General features: G+C 37.2%; 1 protein-coding gene across 3 annotated transcripts in view; it reads right to left on the bottom strand.

Moving 5' to 3' along the window:
* Nucleotides 1-1,239: 1,239 nt before the first annotated feature.
* Nucleotides 1,240-19,216, bottom strand: part of FAM120B (family with sequence similarity 120 member B) — a 44,559-nt gene continuing 26,582 nt past the window's right edge. For 2 of the 3 annotated variants that reach the window (XM_083352257.1, XM_083352256.1), the window contains exons 6-11: nt 18,571-18,663; nt 6,257-6,463; nt 5,053-5,161; nt 4,363-4,503; nt 2,751-2,808; nt 1,240-1,351 (exon numbers count right to left, since the gene is read on the bottom strand). In XM_083352257.1, coding sequence (XP_083208383.1) covers nt 1,339-1,351; nt 2,751-2,808; nt 4,363-4,503; nt 5,053-5,161; nt 6,257-6,463; nt 18,571-18,663 — 621 coding nt within the window. In that variant the 3' untranslated portion in view covers nt 1,240-1,338. The remainder of the gene's footprint in view (nt 1,352-2,750; nt 2,809-4,362; nt 4,504-5,052; nt 5,162-6,256; nt 6,464-18,570; nt 18,664-19,216) is intronic. The other variant, XM_083352258.1, reaches the window with a different exon arrangement.

The following is a 19,216-nucleotide window of genomic DNA, read 5'->3' as shown; positions in this document are numbered from 1 at the left end:
TATGTGTGACTGATTGTTGCAAGTGAGAATAAAAACAGAAAAAAAACCCCATATTATTTGCTATATTTGATTCAGAAATCCCGTTGGTTTCAAAGGATCTTTTTTTCTGATGTCTGTGTTCACTTTGTCACATAAACCTTTTTTTTCTCAATAATAAAGTAGCTCCTGTCCATTCCTCCCCATGTTTGATCTGTTACTCACAACAAGATGTTCTGGACAAGCTTGGATTGTTTTATTATCCAAACCCAGCAGCTACTCCTTGACTCAGGACCCCAATTGAGACTGGAATTTGGGTATAAGTTGTGGCAGTTGTAACTTGAGGTACCAGGTGATTGGACCCTATTTTTCACAGTTTTTGTTTTACAGTGGATGTAAATCAAATGCACTCTCCCAAACGGCCGATTTTTGCCAGAAACTAGCAAAAATAAATCTGGAAACCTGCTTAAACCCCACCACCCTCAAATATGGTCTCATGACCATGGATGGGATGCTGCACCAATTGTAAATATGAACTGGTTGCCAAGTGCTCAAAATATGGTCACATGAACACGGGGGGGGATGGGACAGCGCAGCATTTTAGGATGGCCAGAGTGCTCTGTAGGCCATAAAGCACTCTTTCCAAAGCTTTTTTGACTATGAATGGTCATTTAACAATCAATTATAAGCTGAGGACTATGACAACTTACAACCCAGTTGGTACCAGAATTTCTATTGCTAAAGCAAGAAAGCTGTTAAATGAGTTGCACTCAATTCTATGATCTTTTCTGTCATGGTTATTAAGCAAATCACTGCAGTTGTTAAATAACTTAGTCAATGGTTAAGTGAATCCACTTTCACCCATTGACTTTGCTTGTCAGAAGCTGGCTGGACAGATCCCAAATGGCAGTCTTATGAATCCGGGAGAGCCTGATTGCTGTAAATACATGTGTTGCCAGTGGTGAAATTTTGATCACGTGTCCGTGGGGACGGCGCAAACAGTCGTAAGCACGAAAACTGGTTGTAAGTCATTTTTCAGTGCTGTTGTAACTTCAAACAGTCACTAAATGAATGATTGCAAGTCAAGGACCACCTCTACTTGTATATTTGAGTTGTAGCTTTTGAAAACTATTTCTTTAGAAAGAAAGCCTATTGTCAATGGTGCAACTACATGAGAACATGCAACTTTAAAGGGAAAGGCATTTTATTTTGTGGAAGATACATGGTGCCTCATTATGCTTTACAAATCATAAAAACAAATCGATCAATAACCTCATTTATTCACACAATTAACTCTGTACATTATAAGAACAGAACTTCTCTGCTCAAACTCATCTTATTCATTCATAGCCTTGAGGAGTGTCATCTTGGCCATCTAAAATGAAAAGAAATTAGTTATGAAGGAAAAATGAACAATTCATTCTAGTAAGAGAGAACCTCTCCTCTGCATCTTCTATGGGAGATAACAAAACAATAATGCAGATAACAAAACAATAATGCAGATAACAAAACAATAATGCAGATAATCCTCATTTAGCAACCACAATTGAGATAAATCTTCCATAATACAACGGGCACAATGGTGACCATTCACCCCTCAAAAACATTCAGGAAGAGCTACCGGTATTTTGAAAACCTCTTGAATGGCAACAACAAGGGAGCCAAATTAAATTCCTAGAGCAGTGTTTGTCAACCTCAACCACTTTAACTGGACCAACTGGCTGCTGGGAAATACTGGGAGTTGCAACCCACTTATCTTCAAGTTGCTGAGGTTGAGAAACTCTGCTCTAAAGCAGGGTTTCCGAATCTTGGCATCTTTTTAGATGTGTGGACTTCAACTCCCAGAATTCCTGAGCCAACAAGGAAATTCTGGAAGCTGAAGTCCATGCATTTTAAAGTTGTCAAGATTGGGAAGCCTAGTCCATGACATTAGGGCTGCAACTGAAAAAACAGCCCGTGAGCTGCATATCTGAGAGACCATGAAAAAAATATGGTGGCAGCATGGATGCAATGGGAAACAGGCAGACCGCCTCACTGTGAGGTGAAGGCAGTTCTGTAAGCACCTTGATGCCAAGCCAATTATTGATTAGTGCATTGACTGTACAATTAGATGCTACATGATTCTAGTGATTTTTGATTCTCTAATATAGGAAGTACCATAGTTAGTACTTCTGCCAGTTTCTGAATGGTCTTCTGAGCACAGCGTAAACCAACAAGTAAGGATAAAGGTATGGGTTACTATGGCTAGGACCTCTCACTCCCTCCTCAAGCTGGGTTAAGGTTCCTGGGCCACAGCCTCCATATAGTTATCTAGTAACAGTAATTACTTCAGGAGGAAGTCATGGATTTGCTGATTTGGGGAAGTGTCCCCCCACCACTTTCAAGAGTTATCACTGGAGCTGGCAGAGATCCCTTCTGTACAAACGATAACTCTACAGATAATACTCCACTTACAACTCTTTGTTTAGTGACCACTCAAAGTTACAACAGTGTTGAAAAAAGTCACCATTTTTAACACGGGTGTTACGGCATCCATCATGTTTGGGTTCATTTTCAGTGTATTTTATTCCACCCAGCTCTGAACAGCCTCCATTTACCAGGTCAGGATTCTCATAGCATCTGCAGCTTGGCCCAAGGTAAAGATGTACAGCTGAGTATCATCAGAGCACTGATGACATCTCACCTGAATCAACAGATGACCTCTCCCAGGGGCTTTAGACAGAGGTTAAAGAGAATTTTCCTTACTTTATCCCGTTTCTTCAAAACCTACTTACCGAGGAACAAATTGGAATTGTCCCCTCAAGGATTGGTGGCTTGGTCTATATTGTGAACCTGAGGTGTGGGAACAGATTAATTTATAACATGCACAAAAAGCAAAGAAACATGTTCTTTAGAACTTTGCAAATACTATTTCTTATATTTTAGGAAGTGACAGTCCCTCAAAATGCTCAGAGTGATGTCTATTCTTGATCCATGTGGTATTTTTGTTTCAGGCCCTGCTATTTTACCTCATATGTAACTGGAAGCCTTCCCATCAGTCACAAAACATCTCAGGACTATAATGACATGAGTGGGAAAAGAAACTGGAAGGACAGATTTTAGAATTTTTCATGGAACACGTGATCTATAATCTGAGAAAAGGATGTTCATTTTTAGGGGAGGGAGGGAGAAAGAGATTGAAGAAGTAACACAACAAACAACAAACCCAATATTCCACACGTATTTTCTCTCTTACCCGGCAAGATTCTCTAAACCACCCTTCTCCATTCTGGGGCCATCTAAGTATATTGGCACTGTAAATCTTGGAATTAGCCATCAGTGTGGCTTTTGTTTCAAAAAGTATGATAAATGTGTATCAAAAATATTGCAGAGGGATCATCTGTCTTCAAAATGATTTGAGTGTGGTAAAGTAGTTGGGAAGTCTCGGATGAATTCTATTACTTTTCCAAGGAGCTTGGAAGCAGGTTAAGCTAAAAAGCGACATCCATTAAAAAGCCTTCCTAATGTTACTATATATATATAGTTATATATAAAATCTTTATATATATTTATATATATATAAAATCTTTTCACTAATATCCTATTCTGCCACTGCACCTCTCTCTCAAACAGCTAAGAAGTGCTAGAGAGAGACTTGATCAGACCGTTGTTTAAAATGGTAAATCACACTTTTGTCATTTCAGCTGATAAATTAACAGATGCTCTAAGCTTGATGTTTTAAGAGGACTAATATAAGGCTGCCAACCACAGACAATTACAGAGCCAAATTGCAGACAATTAAGTGTGATATTTTAATTGTCCCATTGAAAAACTGAAGAAAACTCAAGCTTGAAAGTGGGAACCGCCTTTATTGCAATTCAGAGCTCACTTTCAAGTATGTCCAAGAACCATTCAACAGAGATTCTGGACAAAAGCTTTACTGATCTGAGGAACAAATAAGGACAAGAGAAGACAGGCAATTGGTGGGCTGGCTAGTGAAATTCCTTAAGAATTGGATACAAAACAAACACAGAATGTCTTTGCTTAAACAGGGAAATCCTGCTGATACATGAGAAAGAAAGATATGCTGCAGTAAGATAACTTTGTTTTGACATGGTTATTTTTTTCTGTCGTTCTTAGAAAAGTTAGCTTTGCCTCATAATTAAAATAAGCCCTCTTCTTGTTTACTCACTATTTTCACTGTATAAAAATCAATTGACCACTCTCAGGGTTACGATCAAGACCATGACTCATACTTTAACTTAAAAAAAAAGTGAGGTGAAAAAAACTAAGTAAATAATTTCAAAATTATTTCAGTTGTAAAATGTGCAATATTTATTTATTTATTTATTTATTTATTTATTTATTTATTTATTTATTTATTTATTTATTTACTTACCTACCTACCTGAAGGCTGAAATTCAGAGAAGGAACCAGATTGTTGAGGCCCTGTCCACTGGCTTTCCCTGAACTGGGGCTGATGACAAGGAGACGGATTTCTTCTGTTCAGGGGCCTCCAGTGAGAACTTCTGCCTCTTCCAGGCTTCCCTAAAGAAAATGTTGGCCAGTGACAATACACTAATGAAAAAAATAGCCCCATATTTGCATTTAAAATGAAGTTTCTGTAGATGAAAGCATTCTGGTTTTTAAGCTAGAATGGAAAAAATATGGAACATATGTAATTACTACCTCTTTAACATATAGAAGCAACAGAGGTGAGGTTTATTATACATGTTTCAAGCAAAATTAGATTTTATCAATTTCTTGTATAAACAGGATTTGGTATATTCTGAGTGCATCCTGTCCTACGTGAAGAATGCATATCTCTTTTCCTGAAAGAACGTTCTCACACGTACATGGAGCTCCCTCATTCTTTTGGTTGGAGTTCTACTGATACAGGAAATCAAATAAGGCATTTATTTCCAATTTACTTCTTCCATGATTACTCTGTTTTTATAACAAATACTATTGGACTACAGCACATCAACATTTTATCTCTGAAGCTTTGTACCATTGGATCTTACATCTTGGCAAAGATGGATAAATTCTCATGAGTCACACGCAGTGAAATTTCTGAAGAATTCAGGTAGTACCTACCTGTGGTAAAGCTGCTTGGTCGTGGTCTGCTCTGGATTTTCCTCCCGTTTGCTGAGCTTACTTTGCAGATAAGGTCCATCAGATTCTGAAACTTTGTGCATCGTAATTCCTGTAGGTGAAGTAGTATTGGTAACTGAGAAATTTTCATTTCTTTTGAGGCAAATTAAAATTAAATCATAAAGGTTTGGTTCAGATGTTAATGATAAAAGTATGTGCTAGTAACCCAGTCCATCCCTAGACCATCCAAAGAGATGGATAAAATATGGTTACACAAGGCTTTCTCAATGTTGACAATTTTTAAGATGGATGGACTTCTTCAGCCAACATGGGCGTTCAAGTCCATCTAGCTTAAATGTTCCCAAGGTTGAGAAACACTGAATTAGACTAAAGCAGCTTGTCTACTTTTCCAATTCCAGGTATGGCTTCATTTAAAAAATGGCTTATTGTCCAATTATGAATGAATCAAAACCCAACAGTTTTTTAATCTTCCTTATGAACAAGGAAAAGATTGAAATGGTGAGCATGAATCTTAGATTCATTCAGCAACTACTGAATCATGATTTAGAACTCTGTGCATAAAGCCTCTGCTAACTTAAAAGGCTAGTTTTAATTTATAAAAGCCTGCGCTTTTCAAGTGTTATTTCATATACTGTAGAAGTGTTTTGTTCATTTTTATGAAACACATTGAAATAGCAATATATCAGCTCTCTAGTGGACAGTTGTCCTTGCATCAACATTCCAGTATTTATATAGTCCAGTGTTTCTTGATCTTAGACACTTTAGGATATCTGGACTTCAATTCCCAAAATCCTGGGAATTGAAGTCCAAACATTTTGTAGTTGCCATGGTTGAGAAATGCTGATCTAGTCCTTCCATTATAAACATAGAATACTTTTTGAAGTATCTGAAGAGATTACAAATAATCCATGACTGTACAGCACTTCTAAAACTAGAATCATGATTAGTAATGCTTAGAGAAGATTGTGACAAACCTATGTCATACTGAATTCATTATGTCAACTCTAATTATTACTAGAGCTGAGTCCATTTCTCCACATTAACCAAACATTAGACAGGAAAGTCTGGGAGACTGCAGGGGCTAAATGTAACATATACATAACACACACACACACACACACATTTTACTGACCTTTTTAAGTACAAAAAGGTTTTACTCAACCTAAAACCAAAACTGTATACTTGCATTGTGTTCCAGGAGCTGATCTAAAGGGCATCCTCTATGAACTTGGTGGTATTTCTCCTGAAAAAGTTTTCCATCAAATATATGCCATGGCATCAAGTCTTCCATTCGAAAGGGGAAACCACAGGCGCTATTGGCCATCACCAGCATACCTAGGCCCCGGACAAAGAGAGAACCAAGCTGTACTGCTCTTGAATCAATTTGGGCAAGCTGTTAAAAAGAGAAAGGGAGACCAGCAATTAATGGGAATTAATATGGTTCCTGTAGGTAAGAATGGTAGTTTTTTTACATTTAATACAATACATTGATGGCTTGCATGAAAGAAAAATGCAGTAGTTCCATGTTCTGCAACAAGATCTGGAAGAAATATAAAAATGTGTCTTACTGGCTTCCTCCATCAAGCATGAATTCCATGGTTCCCAGTATCACCCTGCATCCTGGATACAGTTGGAATACATCACATAGAATTTCCAGGCTACTAAGGAAGGAAATTTATCATCCATCCATTTGTCCGTCTGTCCATCCATCCATCCAATTTAAGAACTCTAGGATGTTACAACCATCCAGACCTGTAGTCTATCCGCATTTGGTGAAGAACTGCTAGGGAACATGGCCTTGAAACTGCCATTGTGGTCATGTCTTGTTTGTGGGCTTCCAATCAGATTCACTGGTATTAGTAGGAACCCCTGTTTGTTGTTACAGTATGTCCTATGACATATGTAGGCCAATATGACATATGGCCTATGCCCCTATTCTCTAGTTGTCTGGATGTTAGTATGGGAGGATTTTTAATAAAACCACAGAATATATGGCTGTTTCCAAATGTAGTAGTGACACAGACCCATCTACCTGGCAAATAAAAGTTTGTATTAACCCAGAATGGTACATGTAGAAGCCGTTTCCAGACAACACAACACAATCAGACAATGATAGTATGATAAGCCCTACAAGAACTTGTACTACAAACAAATACAATTTTAAGGTTATTGACAGCACTAGCATGGTATGGCTGGCAGAACTGAATTCTGATTACCAATAAATGGATTAAGATGCTTGTTTAGCTATGAAACTCCCTAGGTAGACAATTTAATGTTACCTTACAAAATTATCTAGCAAAAGAACATATTGAATTTAATTTATTATGAGCATGTTAACAAAGGAGAATGCTGAAGCAAGGATATGATTATAGAAAGCTTTCAGGTACTGTTCATTTGCTTTGGGCAGTCTAGTAAAATTAATTCACTTTGTGCAGAAAGATCTGTAATATCTTAAAATAATTGTTTTCTTCCTACCAATTGTCTAAAACCATGGAAACTTAAAGGCTCCGAATATATATTTTCTTGCCCACTCCTCCAAAGAGGTGGTAAGTTCAGTTCCCTTCAGTCATTTTAAATGACATCAATCAAACATACAGAATATTATAGTTCTGTGTTCCCCTTTTCCACCAGAATGCAGTGCTATTTATCTTGAAAATACAGTTATATTATGTGTGTGTTAAAGATTAGAGCTCAGGTTAGTCCTTCCTGCCTAATCAAAGAAGTAGCCCAGACAAGAGGGCTAAAAATAAGAAAGGTCTTAAAACTACAGCATTGGCTAGAAGAGACAAACTAGAATAACCAGTTCCATAATGCATCACAGTAAATATTTAACAGTAAACAAATCAGCAGTTTGGGGTTTATATGCTAGAAAGGTTTATTTGCTGAGCTTCACAAAGGCAGATTTGTGTAAAGTGATACTTTGGTAGGACAAAACTCATATTTACTGTAAGCTGAGGCTCAGAATGAACCTAAACAGACAACCCAATATCGCTTTACATTTCAGTGTCCCAACGAAGAATTCAAAAATCAAAACAGACCAAGGAACTCACTACAAATAAAGCCATGTTTATTCATCAAACTCAAGCCAATTAAATTCCTTTCCAAAGTTCAAAGGGATTTCTGTTTGAACCAAGCCCCAGAAGTTTCCTGTACTCCTGTTTTGACCAAAGGTGATGTAGAAAATCAGTAGATGGCAAGTGGAATATTCAAATTACAGCAGGAATAGGCCCCTTTTGACTTGAGAAAAAGAGGAAGCCACATGTCACCTACCATTTGGGTGAGCTGCTGATCAGCACAAATTGAGAACATTTTCTCCCCCAGTGAACACAATGGAGATTGCAATATATATGCTAAATTATGTTCTAAATGAGAACTGCATAGACATTTTTTTAAAAAATCAGTTCCCTTGAATCTCATATAGTGTGTGTGAGTGTGTGTATGTTTTCTTACAGCTATTATATTCTTGTAGACCTTTAGATGTTATCACACTTTGATAACGTCAACAGTGGTTTGAGGAAAGCTTAGTATTTAATAAAGTTTGTGTGTTTGTGTGTGTATGCATATGTATATGTATATGTATAAAGCCTTCCTAAAGGGGCGCTGCAGATGTATGAACTCTCAGAATCCCCCAGCCAGTATGGCTGTTACCAAGAATTCTAGAAATTAAAATTCATACATTGGAGGGCACCCAGATCAGACAAAACTGATGCAGAAATGACAAATCCCCAATTTTCAATTCTAGTCTAATGCTAGGATGTCACTACATGTATTTCAGGAAGGCCACTCTCACTAACGTCCCTTCCCCTCCTTCTCAAATAAGGAACAGAATATCCTAATTTGACAGGGCTGTTTGTTATGTATGCTGGAACTCAAGCCTGCTAAACAAAAGCTATTTTGTTATTGCAAAGAACACATAATAACAGATTTATGTATTTGTTTTCTGAAACTCAAAAATTGAAGCTTTTGCTTTTCTGATGCCGCTTCAATTTTTTTAAAAAAAAATAGGGTTTAGCTCTAATGCTACATATTTAGCATTGTCAATGGACCATGCCTACATTTCATACCTACGTTTGCAAACATAAGTAGAGAAGACAAAATTAAAAACTAGAGTTCAAAGTAGAAAACTTTTTTTTAAAAAAAATCATATTAGCAACATTATAGAGCAATACAAATACTCTATACAGATAGTCCTTGACTTATGACCACAACCACAATTGAGCCCCAAACTTCCATTGCTAAGCGAGACAGTTGTTAAGTGAGTTTTGCCCCATTGTACGACCTCTCTTGCCACCGCTGTTAAGCGAATCAATGTAGTTGTTAGTAACACGGCTGTTAAATGAATCTGGTTTCCCCATTGACTTTGCTTGTCAGAATGTTGCAAAAGGTTGATCATCACTTGACCATGGGCAGGGGTCAGCAACCTGAAACAGTGAAAGAGCCACTCGGAACCGGTTCCCTCACAAAAGGAAAAGCTGGGAGCTGCAAAAAATGTGTGCGCATGTGCGTACATCCCCGCATGCGCAGAACAGGGTTTGACTGAACAGTGGAGCCAAGGCAAGATATGCACCTACCCTGCATATTTGAATTGATTGGTTGAACTTTTTTAGTCCCACTTTTTTTTTTTGGACTGCACATGGCAGAGGACTGGGAGCCGCATGCGGCTCTGGAGCCGCGGGTTGCAGACCTGTGACCATGGGGGATGCTGCAACAGTTGCAAATGTGAAAAACAGTCATAAGCCACTTTTTTCAGTGCTGTTGTAACTTTGAGAAGTTACTAAATGCATGATTGTAAGTCAAGGACTAGCTGTAAATTGGTTTCAATGTATTATTGAAAGCAGGTATTGGTAGGACTGAGGATCAACAGGAAGGAAGAGATCCGAAGTGTGGGAGTGTGTTCCCTGATCCTTAGCTAATACTGGATTCATAAGAAGCAACTGTAGTTAACAGTGCTTCTGCACTCTTCATCCACTATGGTAACAACACTCTTTATTACTGCAACGGGTTACCATTGAAAAGTGTTTAGGAATCACATAATGCAAAATATGGCAGCTAGCTGGTACAGGTACAAGGATCACATAATGCATGAAATTAAAGACCTACAATTTAAGATGCTAGTATTCACTTTTAAATTCAATAGGAATTTTAAAAAAGCAGGATGGCATTGAATATCATAGTTATGTTCATGATATGGACAACTTTCTATCCCCTTGGGGTGGAACATGTCTAGAGCCATCTGTAGGTGATACAGTGAGTGGGGCCACTCAATCTGCTTCCCTCCCTTTGTCATCCTCCCCTGCTCTTATATAGCCATACTGTAAGGGCTGAAGTTGATGAACAGGGAACCAATGTTGCTTGGATCAGACAGACTTATGTCCTTAGGTGTCTTTTAGTCTCAAGGGTGGCTAAATCTATAATCTCTCTCTCTCTCACCCCACTTCTCTCCCTCTATCATCATCATCAATCAATACACTCTCTCAACTTTTTAACTAAGCTACCATCTCTTTAAGGGACACGGTGGCTCAGTGGGTTAGGATGCTGAGCTTGTCGATCAGAAGGTCGACAGTTTGGCGGGTCGAATCCCGAGTACAGAGTGAGTGCCTGTTACTCGTCCCAGCTTCTGCCAACCTAGCAGTTCGAAAGCACGTAAAAAAAACCCGGCAAATAGAAAAATAGGGACCACTACGGTGGGAAGGTAACAGCGTTCCGTGCGCCTTTGGCATCTAGTCATGCCAGCCACATGACCATGGAGACGTCCTCGGACAAACGCTGGCTCTTCGGCTTTGAAACGGAGATGAGCACCGGCCCCTAGAGTTGGAAACGACTAGCACGCATGTGCGGGGGATCCTTTACTTTTACCTTTACCATCTCTTTCTCTTTCTCTCTCTCTCTCTCCCTCCCTCCCTCTCACATCTATCACTAGAGTTCTGTGTTCTGTAATGGGCAAAAATCTTTTACATTTTCGTTACTATTTCGTGATGGGGTGGGCTTCTAGAGTACAGAGATTTATAGTAGCACTTCATACATGAACATTCTACTTCTTCTCCACAAAGTCATAAATATTCGGCGAAGAAAAAAAAAACTAACAGGAGGGGCAAAAGATGCATCCCTCTACCTTTGTATACTGCTCAAAAAAAAGGGTACAGAAAATAAGACATCCTACTATTAAATACAGTCCACTGTGTTGTTTAAGTGTTCCCTTTATTTTTTGAGCAGTATATATGCCAAACATTATAAACAAACCTTTACCAGGTTGTGGGGAGCACAACATTCATGGAAGAATATGTGGGAAGCAGATTGGGAAGTTTAAAAGGCTTGAATGCCTCTGATGGGCTGTAATGGAGGCTTGGAACAGGCTATGCTGTCCACTGAAATAAATCCTGAGATAAAGAAAGCCATAAATATCTTTTCTTCACATTGCATCCTCTGAGTTAGATTTAAAATGGTAGAGGAAATGTCAATTGACTAAGCAGCAACCATCCATACACTACTAATACAATCATGAATGAAAAAAATAAAACAATATGTTTCATACACTGAAATATGTTTCACTCCTGCAACAATAGTCTGAAATGGAGGCATATAAATAATTCCTTTTCCTTATTTTGACCTAGGGCAGTTCCACACCACCAAACTCTTCACTTTTCAATCTTTCACAAAGTAGTTTGAAACTGATCTGCAACCATTTTCCCTTCTCCTGACCTTGAAACACAGAGAACACCATGAACCAATCGGTGTTTACCCACTCCAGCTGGCCAACAGAAAAACACAAAAAAGTATAATCAAATCAGTATCTTGCCTCCTGAGATGCCATCAATCATGGAGTAATAAACATTTCATTTTCACTTTGCATAGAAAGAAAAGAAAATGCTAGCACTCTGTCCTTATTTCTTAACAAAAACAATGTATTTGTGCATAGTCATCTGCTAGCGAAAAAAATATATATGAGAAGTTACTGAGAGTGGGAGCTACATAGATGTTGGGGTTTAGAGAAGAATGCAAACAAAAGGATTGAAAACCTCAAATGCTTCCTGGCTGTTGTGCCATCATCTTTACAGTACATTAAAAAAAAAACCAACCCTAGGAATGTTGAAAATGAAATAATAACAAGTCGGCAAATTTACAAGTAAGCACTTTACCTAATATTTGTGACCATGGGACAGGCTGTTATGGCACTTGGATTGAGGAAGACATTAACACAAAAGGAACAGAATGCTAAACTCCTACCAAGTGGTGGCAGTTATTAATAATAACTACCAGTAATTAACTGGTTGAGACCAGGTAAATAGGGTGAAAAAATTCCTCCCAAGGGAAAAAAAATGGATCACTCACAACAGGGCTCTCCAACCTTGGCAACTTTAAGACTTGTGGACTTCAACTCCCAGAATTTCTCAGCCAGCTTGAACTCCACAAATCATAAAAGAGCCAAGGTTGCCTACCCCTGGACTAGACAATAGAGGCTTGATAGTACAGGAATATCGTATAGGGATAGTCTGAGTGTAGATGTAATAGCAGCAATATTGCCCTTAGAGACAGCTAATTAATCTTCTGATTTCAGTTCAACCCAATTCACAAAACCTTGTGGTTAGGCTAGCACAGTCTTACCTGACAATACGCCTAACTTCAGATGTTGTGCCCATGACTGATATGGAACATGAAAGAATGCTTTCATATGTATTTTCCTATGCTTTCCTATAATATAAAGTCATAGTCCAAGTAACTGCAACTGGAATGGGGATAGTTGTCATAGGAATGTTTTCAGTCCTCACTGAATATTTAGCAAATGTGTTCTCCGACTTTAATTTTAATTATTGCTAGGATTATATCATTGTTTTAAGTTGTAAAATCCAAAGTTATGCACTTTGAGTTTTTTGACTGTCAGCACAGAAACTCTGCCAGTAAATATGTACAATGTGCCATGCAATATTCTTCAAATTCTTGAGTTTCACCGCTAGGCTTCTACACTATCACTCCACCTCAAGCATAGGCAGATGTGAAGATTTGCATTCCTGCTCTTGTGTAACAAAGATAGGAAGACAGGTGCAGAAGAATGCAAGAGCAGATGTCAAGCAGGTGTGCCTGCTGTGACTTGCTTACTACTGGCTCCCTTCCCCCATACCACACCTGCCAAGAACAGGTCACTGCTGGTGCAGTAGATATTAGCCCAATAAATGCTATCTTCTCTCTTTATCCAACCCTTTTCTGATTAGCCTACAGAAAGAATGTATTTCAGATTCTCAACTACCTAGTCACTATATACCAGAAGTTGGTATAATATTTAACAGGCAATGCCAACTGATATGCAGTTGTTAATTGTATCCATCAGTTAAGTACTAGTTTTTGGAAGCTAGCCTTCTCCATATTTTTAATTGATGGGAGTTGACAAATAGAAAAAGCTGACATATGTCCTGCCAGGTTTGTGAATGTAATCTTAAATCTTATAGTAAACTTTACTTATAATAAACCTTGTAGCTCAACAGAACTTTCTTCCTAGTTCAATAATACATTGAACTGGGAGTAAGTCTAACTAAACAAAATGGAACTTGCTTCTGATTAGCTAAGCCCACCATTACCTGGCAAATGAATTACTCCAGTGAGCAAACTTATCCCTCTGCATTTGTTGAAATACACTTCAGAGCCTAGGCATAGAATGCAAAATAGTATCTGCTCCCCTAGAAAGCAAATATAAGGGATGCACTGTACCAGGGGTAGGCAACCTCAGCTCTTTTATGACTCATGGACTTCAACTTCCAGAATTCCTGAGTCAGGAATTAGAGGAATGGCAGAGAGGTATCAATAAATTTATTTGGGCAGGGAAAAGACCGAGAGTTAAATTTAAGATAATGCAAGATATACGTGAAAGAGGTGGTCTTAAAGTGCCCAATCTTAAATTATATTATGAGGCTTTATCATCAATTAGTAATTGGTTTAATTTAACAGAAGGGAGATTATTGAATATTGAGGGGTGTGATTTGTTATATGGCTGGCATGCTTATTTATTGTATGATAAAAAGGTGGATAATGTTTTTAAGACACATATATTAAGGTATGCCCTGTTGCGAGTTTGGAAAAAATATCGATATAAGTTAAGTTATAAAATACCAATTTGGGCAATACCTAAACATGCGATAGAAAATATAAATGTGGGATTTAAACATGATGTAACTACATATAAAGATATCCTTAGACCGGAAAGGAATGTATGGCAATTAAAGCCATTTAATATTTTAAAAGAGGAAAAAATAGTACAAACTTGGTTTCAGTATGGCCAGATACAAGCTAGATGGAAAGAAGATCAGAAAATTGGCATCTCAATATCAGTTGTAAATTTGGTAAAACAAATTAGAGATCAAAGTCAAGCACACATAAAAAGGATATATAATGCATTGATAGAAATAGATTCTGAAACGGAACTTGTTAAAGATTGTATGATAAAATGGGCCCAGAATATTCAAGAGCCAATTACAATGGATACTTGGGAAAAAATCTGGGTCAGAAATGTAAAATTTACACAGGCACATAACTTAAGAGAGAACTTTTATAAAATGTTTTATAGATGGCATTTAGATCCTAAAAAAATAGCATGTATGTATCCAAATTATCAGCCTAAATGTTGGAGGTATGGTTGTGATGATGCAATGTATTATCATATATGGTGGACTTGTAAAAAGGTTAAAGTTTTTTGGATTAAAATTTGGTGGAATATGCAGAAGATATTTAAGAAAAAGATAAAGGTTTTCTCCACAGTTATTTTTGTTGGGTATTATTACAGATTGTACTGTGATAGAGACTAAATTGATGTTGCATTTAATAACGGCAGCAAGTCTTTTGGTATCGCAATATTGGAAGAAGGAGGAATTGCCTACTATAGAAGAATGGACTTTAAAAGTTTTAAACTTGGCAGAAATGGCAAAAATTTCAGCATATTTGAAAGAACAATCGCAATAGAGATATATACTGGAGTGGAGAAGATGGATTGATTATATACAGAATAAATATGGGACTAAAAGGTTTCACTTAACATATGAATATTAGTATAATTATTATTAGAATTATAAGACATGTTATTATTTAGTTATGTTACCTTATGCCGTAACACTGGTTTTACATGTAAATGCTCTTCCAAAATTCATGATTTACAAACCACGATGTCTAAAGTTGCTCACCACAGTAAGGCAAAACAATGAATTATTCTCACGTTTTAGTAGGATGTCTAAATAAATTTGAATATGCTTTAGTCTTCTGTTAGGGACAGTAGAAGGAAAAACCAAAGTTAAGCTAAGAATGATGATACTGCACTTAAAAAAGGAAGATTGCCTTACACTTACTGAGAATATGCGTATTTATTTGAATGTATTTCTTTACTTATTTAGTTAGTTAATGTATAGAATGTAGTGATGAAGGCAGATAAAAGTGCAATATTTCTTTTTAGCTATCTTAAATTTAGGATAATTCTCTTTTCAATGAAACATATTAAGCAATTTTAATCTTAGGTATTCATTTTTATATTGGTTTTAGCATGGTACTTCATAGATATTGATTTCTGTAAATATTTACATGATTTCTATAATTTCTCTTGTGGAATACAAATTCACAATACTTGATTATGTAATTATTGTGCTGAAAACAGAAGCATTTTAGCCCCAATTCCCTGTCGGAATAAGACAGAAATTGCACAGGCATACTTGATGATGTTTTGTTGTTGACTTATTGCCATCATTATTTGATGATTTTTCATTTACAATCACAATAGCAAATTTGAAATGTGAGGGGAAGAAAATTGTTCACAGCTTTCTGATTTCAGTAGGAGGCATCACGTATACAGACTTTAGGAACGGTTATCCAGGAACAGCTGCTTCCGAGCAATTTGTAAGCCTATCTAAAAAGTGCTCATAAATGTACCAATAAAATATGTCAACATTACATGTTCTCATTCTATTTGCTTTACCTACACTTAAGGCCATAAAGTCAGGCAGTTAACAGCTCTGTAATGTAAAGTCTTTGGCTGTATGACACATGCTTCTCTACCCCCCCACCCCCCAAAAAAACACAATTAAATTAAAAGGCCACATTGTTTTAATTACAACCCTGGGTCTTTTTCTTACATGATGCAGATACATGACACTCAAATTCTTTGTTTGACAGAGCAGATAGAACTGCCAAATTAAAAAATAAAAATAAAAAATCCCAACAATGATGTTTTTAGCTGTCGAGAACAAGACAAGTACTGACAAGGTATAGAAGGAAGGCAAAAGATGCTTGGAATTTCAGAGTAAATACAGTATAGCAGAGAACAATGGGAAATGCCGTGGACACACGACTTGTGGGAGGCTCATTTACCTTGAAGTCAAACAAGGGAGTGTTAAAAGAGAATGAAGAATCAGTTCAAAGCAGCCAACATACCAAAGGTGGGGCTGGCTGGTAAAGATGCCCCACCCAGTGCCTTCCCCAAGAAGTGGCACATGCCCAAAGCTACTAAGCATGCAGTCATTAAAAGAAAAAGAAAAAAAAGACATACACACACACACTCTGTTTACCAGACAAGTGTATCACAAGCCCACAATATATTTTAAATGCATATTGTGTAGTTTGCTTGACTGCAACAAAAACCATAACTTGTGATTGCAAAATGATTTTTCATACAGGCATATACAATTAACTAAAGGTTAACTGAACTTGCATATGTTGACTAGGCAATACTGTAGATACAGGCTATGTACATAAAGGCATGCTTATCTTAGTAAACTAAACCACAGTTTACAGAATTGCCAGAACTAGAACAACAATGTAAATAATATGTCAATTGGGTTTCTGCAACCCAATGAGAGTTACAGGGCTTAGCATGTTAGGCAAACCCAGTTGTAGGGAATTCAGGTTATCAACCAAGAAGTGCCGTTCATGCTTTTCCATAGAAATGTCTAAAAATTCAATTATGGGCTAAAACCAACATAAGTAATATTTGCCCTAGGAAGACTTTTTTTAAAAAAAAAAATATTGATTTTTTTTTATAATAACAATCCTTAGTACCTAGTGTACAGCATGTTGTCTTGGTTCATAAATTTTGAAAAAAAACAAACAAAATGGTGGTTTTTGTTGTTGTTAGTTGCGAAGTCGTGTCCGACCCATCGCGACCCTATGGACAATGTTCCTCCAGGCCTTCCTGTCCTAAATGGTGGTTAATTAACAGTAAATAATAATTAATTTTTATACTACCATAATATATTAATAGTATATTTCTTTGATCTTCCCTTCTCCCAATAATATTCTCCTTCTTCAATCTTAAATATAATTGTTAATATTTTGAGTGTGTAAATGCTTAAATAAACATTTTTTTCATGTTTGTACAAATAATAGCATCCATATATAACTTTTTTTCTTATCAACTTGTGTTGTTTTTATAAAAATCATCTTATTAGTTCACCATATATATCCTATTTTCATAATTCTTATTTAAACTTAATTTCTCCTTAATAAAATGTAAAAATATTGGGATGATGTACGTATATGAAAAGTTTGAAATGCCCTAGGAAGTCTTAATGACTGTCAACCAATGGCCACACCACTTGAGAACCCTGTGCAGGTACAGGGGAACCAAGATCCAATATACCTAGAATGGGGGCAGGCTCAGGAATTCTGGGAGTTGAAGTCCACGAGTCATCAAAGAGCCACGGTTGCCTAGCCCTGACTTAGAAGAATTAAGAAACCTATCTTAAGAGGATGATTTAAATTTGGAAGAAGTTGCTCTTATCAAAATGCAAGTGAAAGTACTTGACCTTTCTATTGTTTGATACTTCTGATTTGTTCAAAAAATGGTATACAGATAGTCCTCGACTTACAACAGTTCATTTCATAACTGTTCGAAGTTATAACAGCCCTGAAAAAAGTGACCTATGACTGTTTTTCATACTTACGACCGTTGCAACCGCCCCATGGTCATGTGATCAATAATCAGATGCTTGGCAACTGATTCATATTTATGACGGTTGCTGTGTCCCAGGGTCATGTGACACCCCCCCCTTTTGTGACCTTCTGACAAGCAAAGTCAATGGGAAAGCCAGATTCACTTAACAACCATACTACTGACTTAACAACTGCAGCCACCGTGGTGGCAAGAGAAGTTGTAAAACGGGGCAAAACCTAAGAAATGTCTCACTTAGCATCAAAAAATGTTGGGCTCCATTGTGATCATAGGTACAAACAAGTACTGACAGATAATGGAGAAATGAGAGTCTGAATTACTTTCCAACTAAACCATCTGGGTCACAGTCATTGAGAAACAAGGGTTCCAATGTGGCAGATCTTTCTAAAGTTTTAGCTGGGTCAAAATGAAGTAAGGATTTCAGATATCAATAGTTCATCAGCAAAACAAAGCAGGAGAGAGACCCCCCCCTCCCCCCAAATCTAATCTCCTGCATATCTGCGTTAAGTCAAGAGAATGCCATGCAATCAATGTTCACCTTAGGGATATTGCGAGTATTACATTAAGAGTTGTGTCGGCTATACCTGCAGGTCGGCTAGCTGAGCAGCTGATTTCTCCTGGAGGCACAGGGCCTGAGCCATAAATGCATTCAGATCTTCTAAAGAGAGGCTGTCCACCTGTCCCAAGAGACCAAGTTTTAAGATAGAAGCTTAGCTTATAAGCAGAAAGATTCAAGCTTTGTTCATTATCTGCATTTCTTTTCAAGGGAATGTCAGTCTTACACCTTATCTCAATTGGTGCATGCTGATTTTCATATCTGAATCTGCATCAGAATTCTTCAAAGCTATAGTTGCTATACTCTGCTATTCGTGCTTTCATTTTTCCTTACAGTCATAGTAAACGTTAAAGATATATAGTACATGTATAGACACACATCCATTTCTGTACACACACCACTTTGGCTATATGTCAGGAGAAATACGATCCCACATTAAGAACTTTAGCAATGCTATTTTTGCTCAGTTTTAATTTTATTTTGAAAAAAAGGTTGGTTTGTTTTTTTGTTATTTTATGCAACATTAAAACAGGGAGTTACCTTAAAAAAACTTCCTTAATGTTTTGGCTTAATTTATTTATTATTATTAATTAATAGACACATGATAGAAGGGTGATGGAGTGAAAGCAATCTGATCTGAATGTTTGCTACCAAGGCAAGAACAAAGATCCAAG

Source organism: Vipera ursinii (assembly GCF_947247035.1).
Source record: "Vipera ursinii genome assembly, chromosome: 1".
Taxonomy (NCBI): Eukaryota; Metazoa; Chordata; class Lepidosauria; order Squamata; family Viperidae; genus Vipera; species Vipera ursinii.
This window is presented reverse-complemented; position numbering and strand designations above follow the sequence as displayed.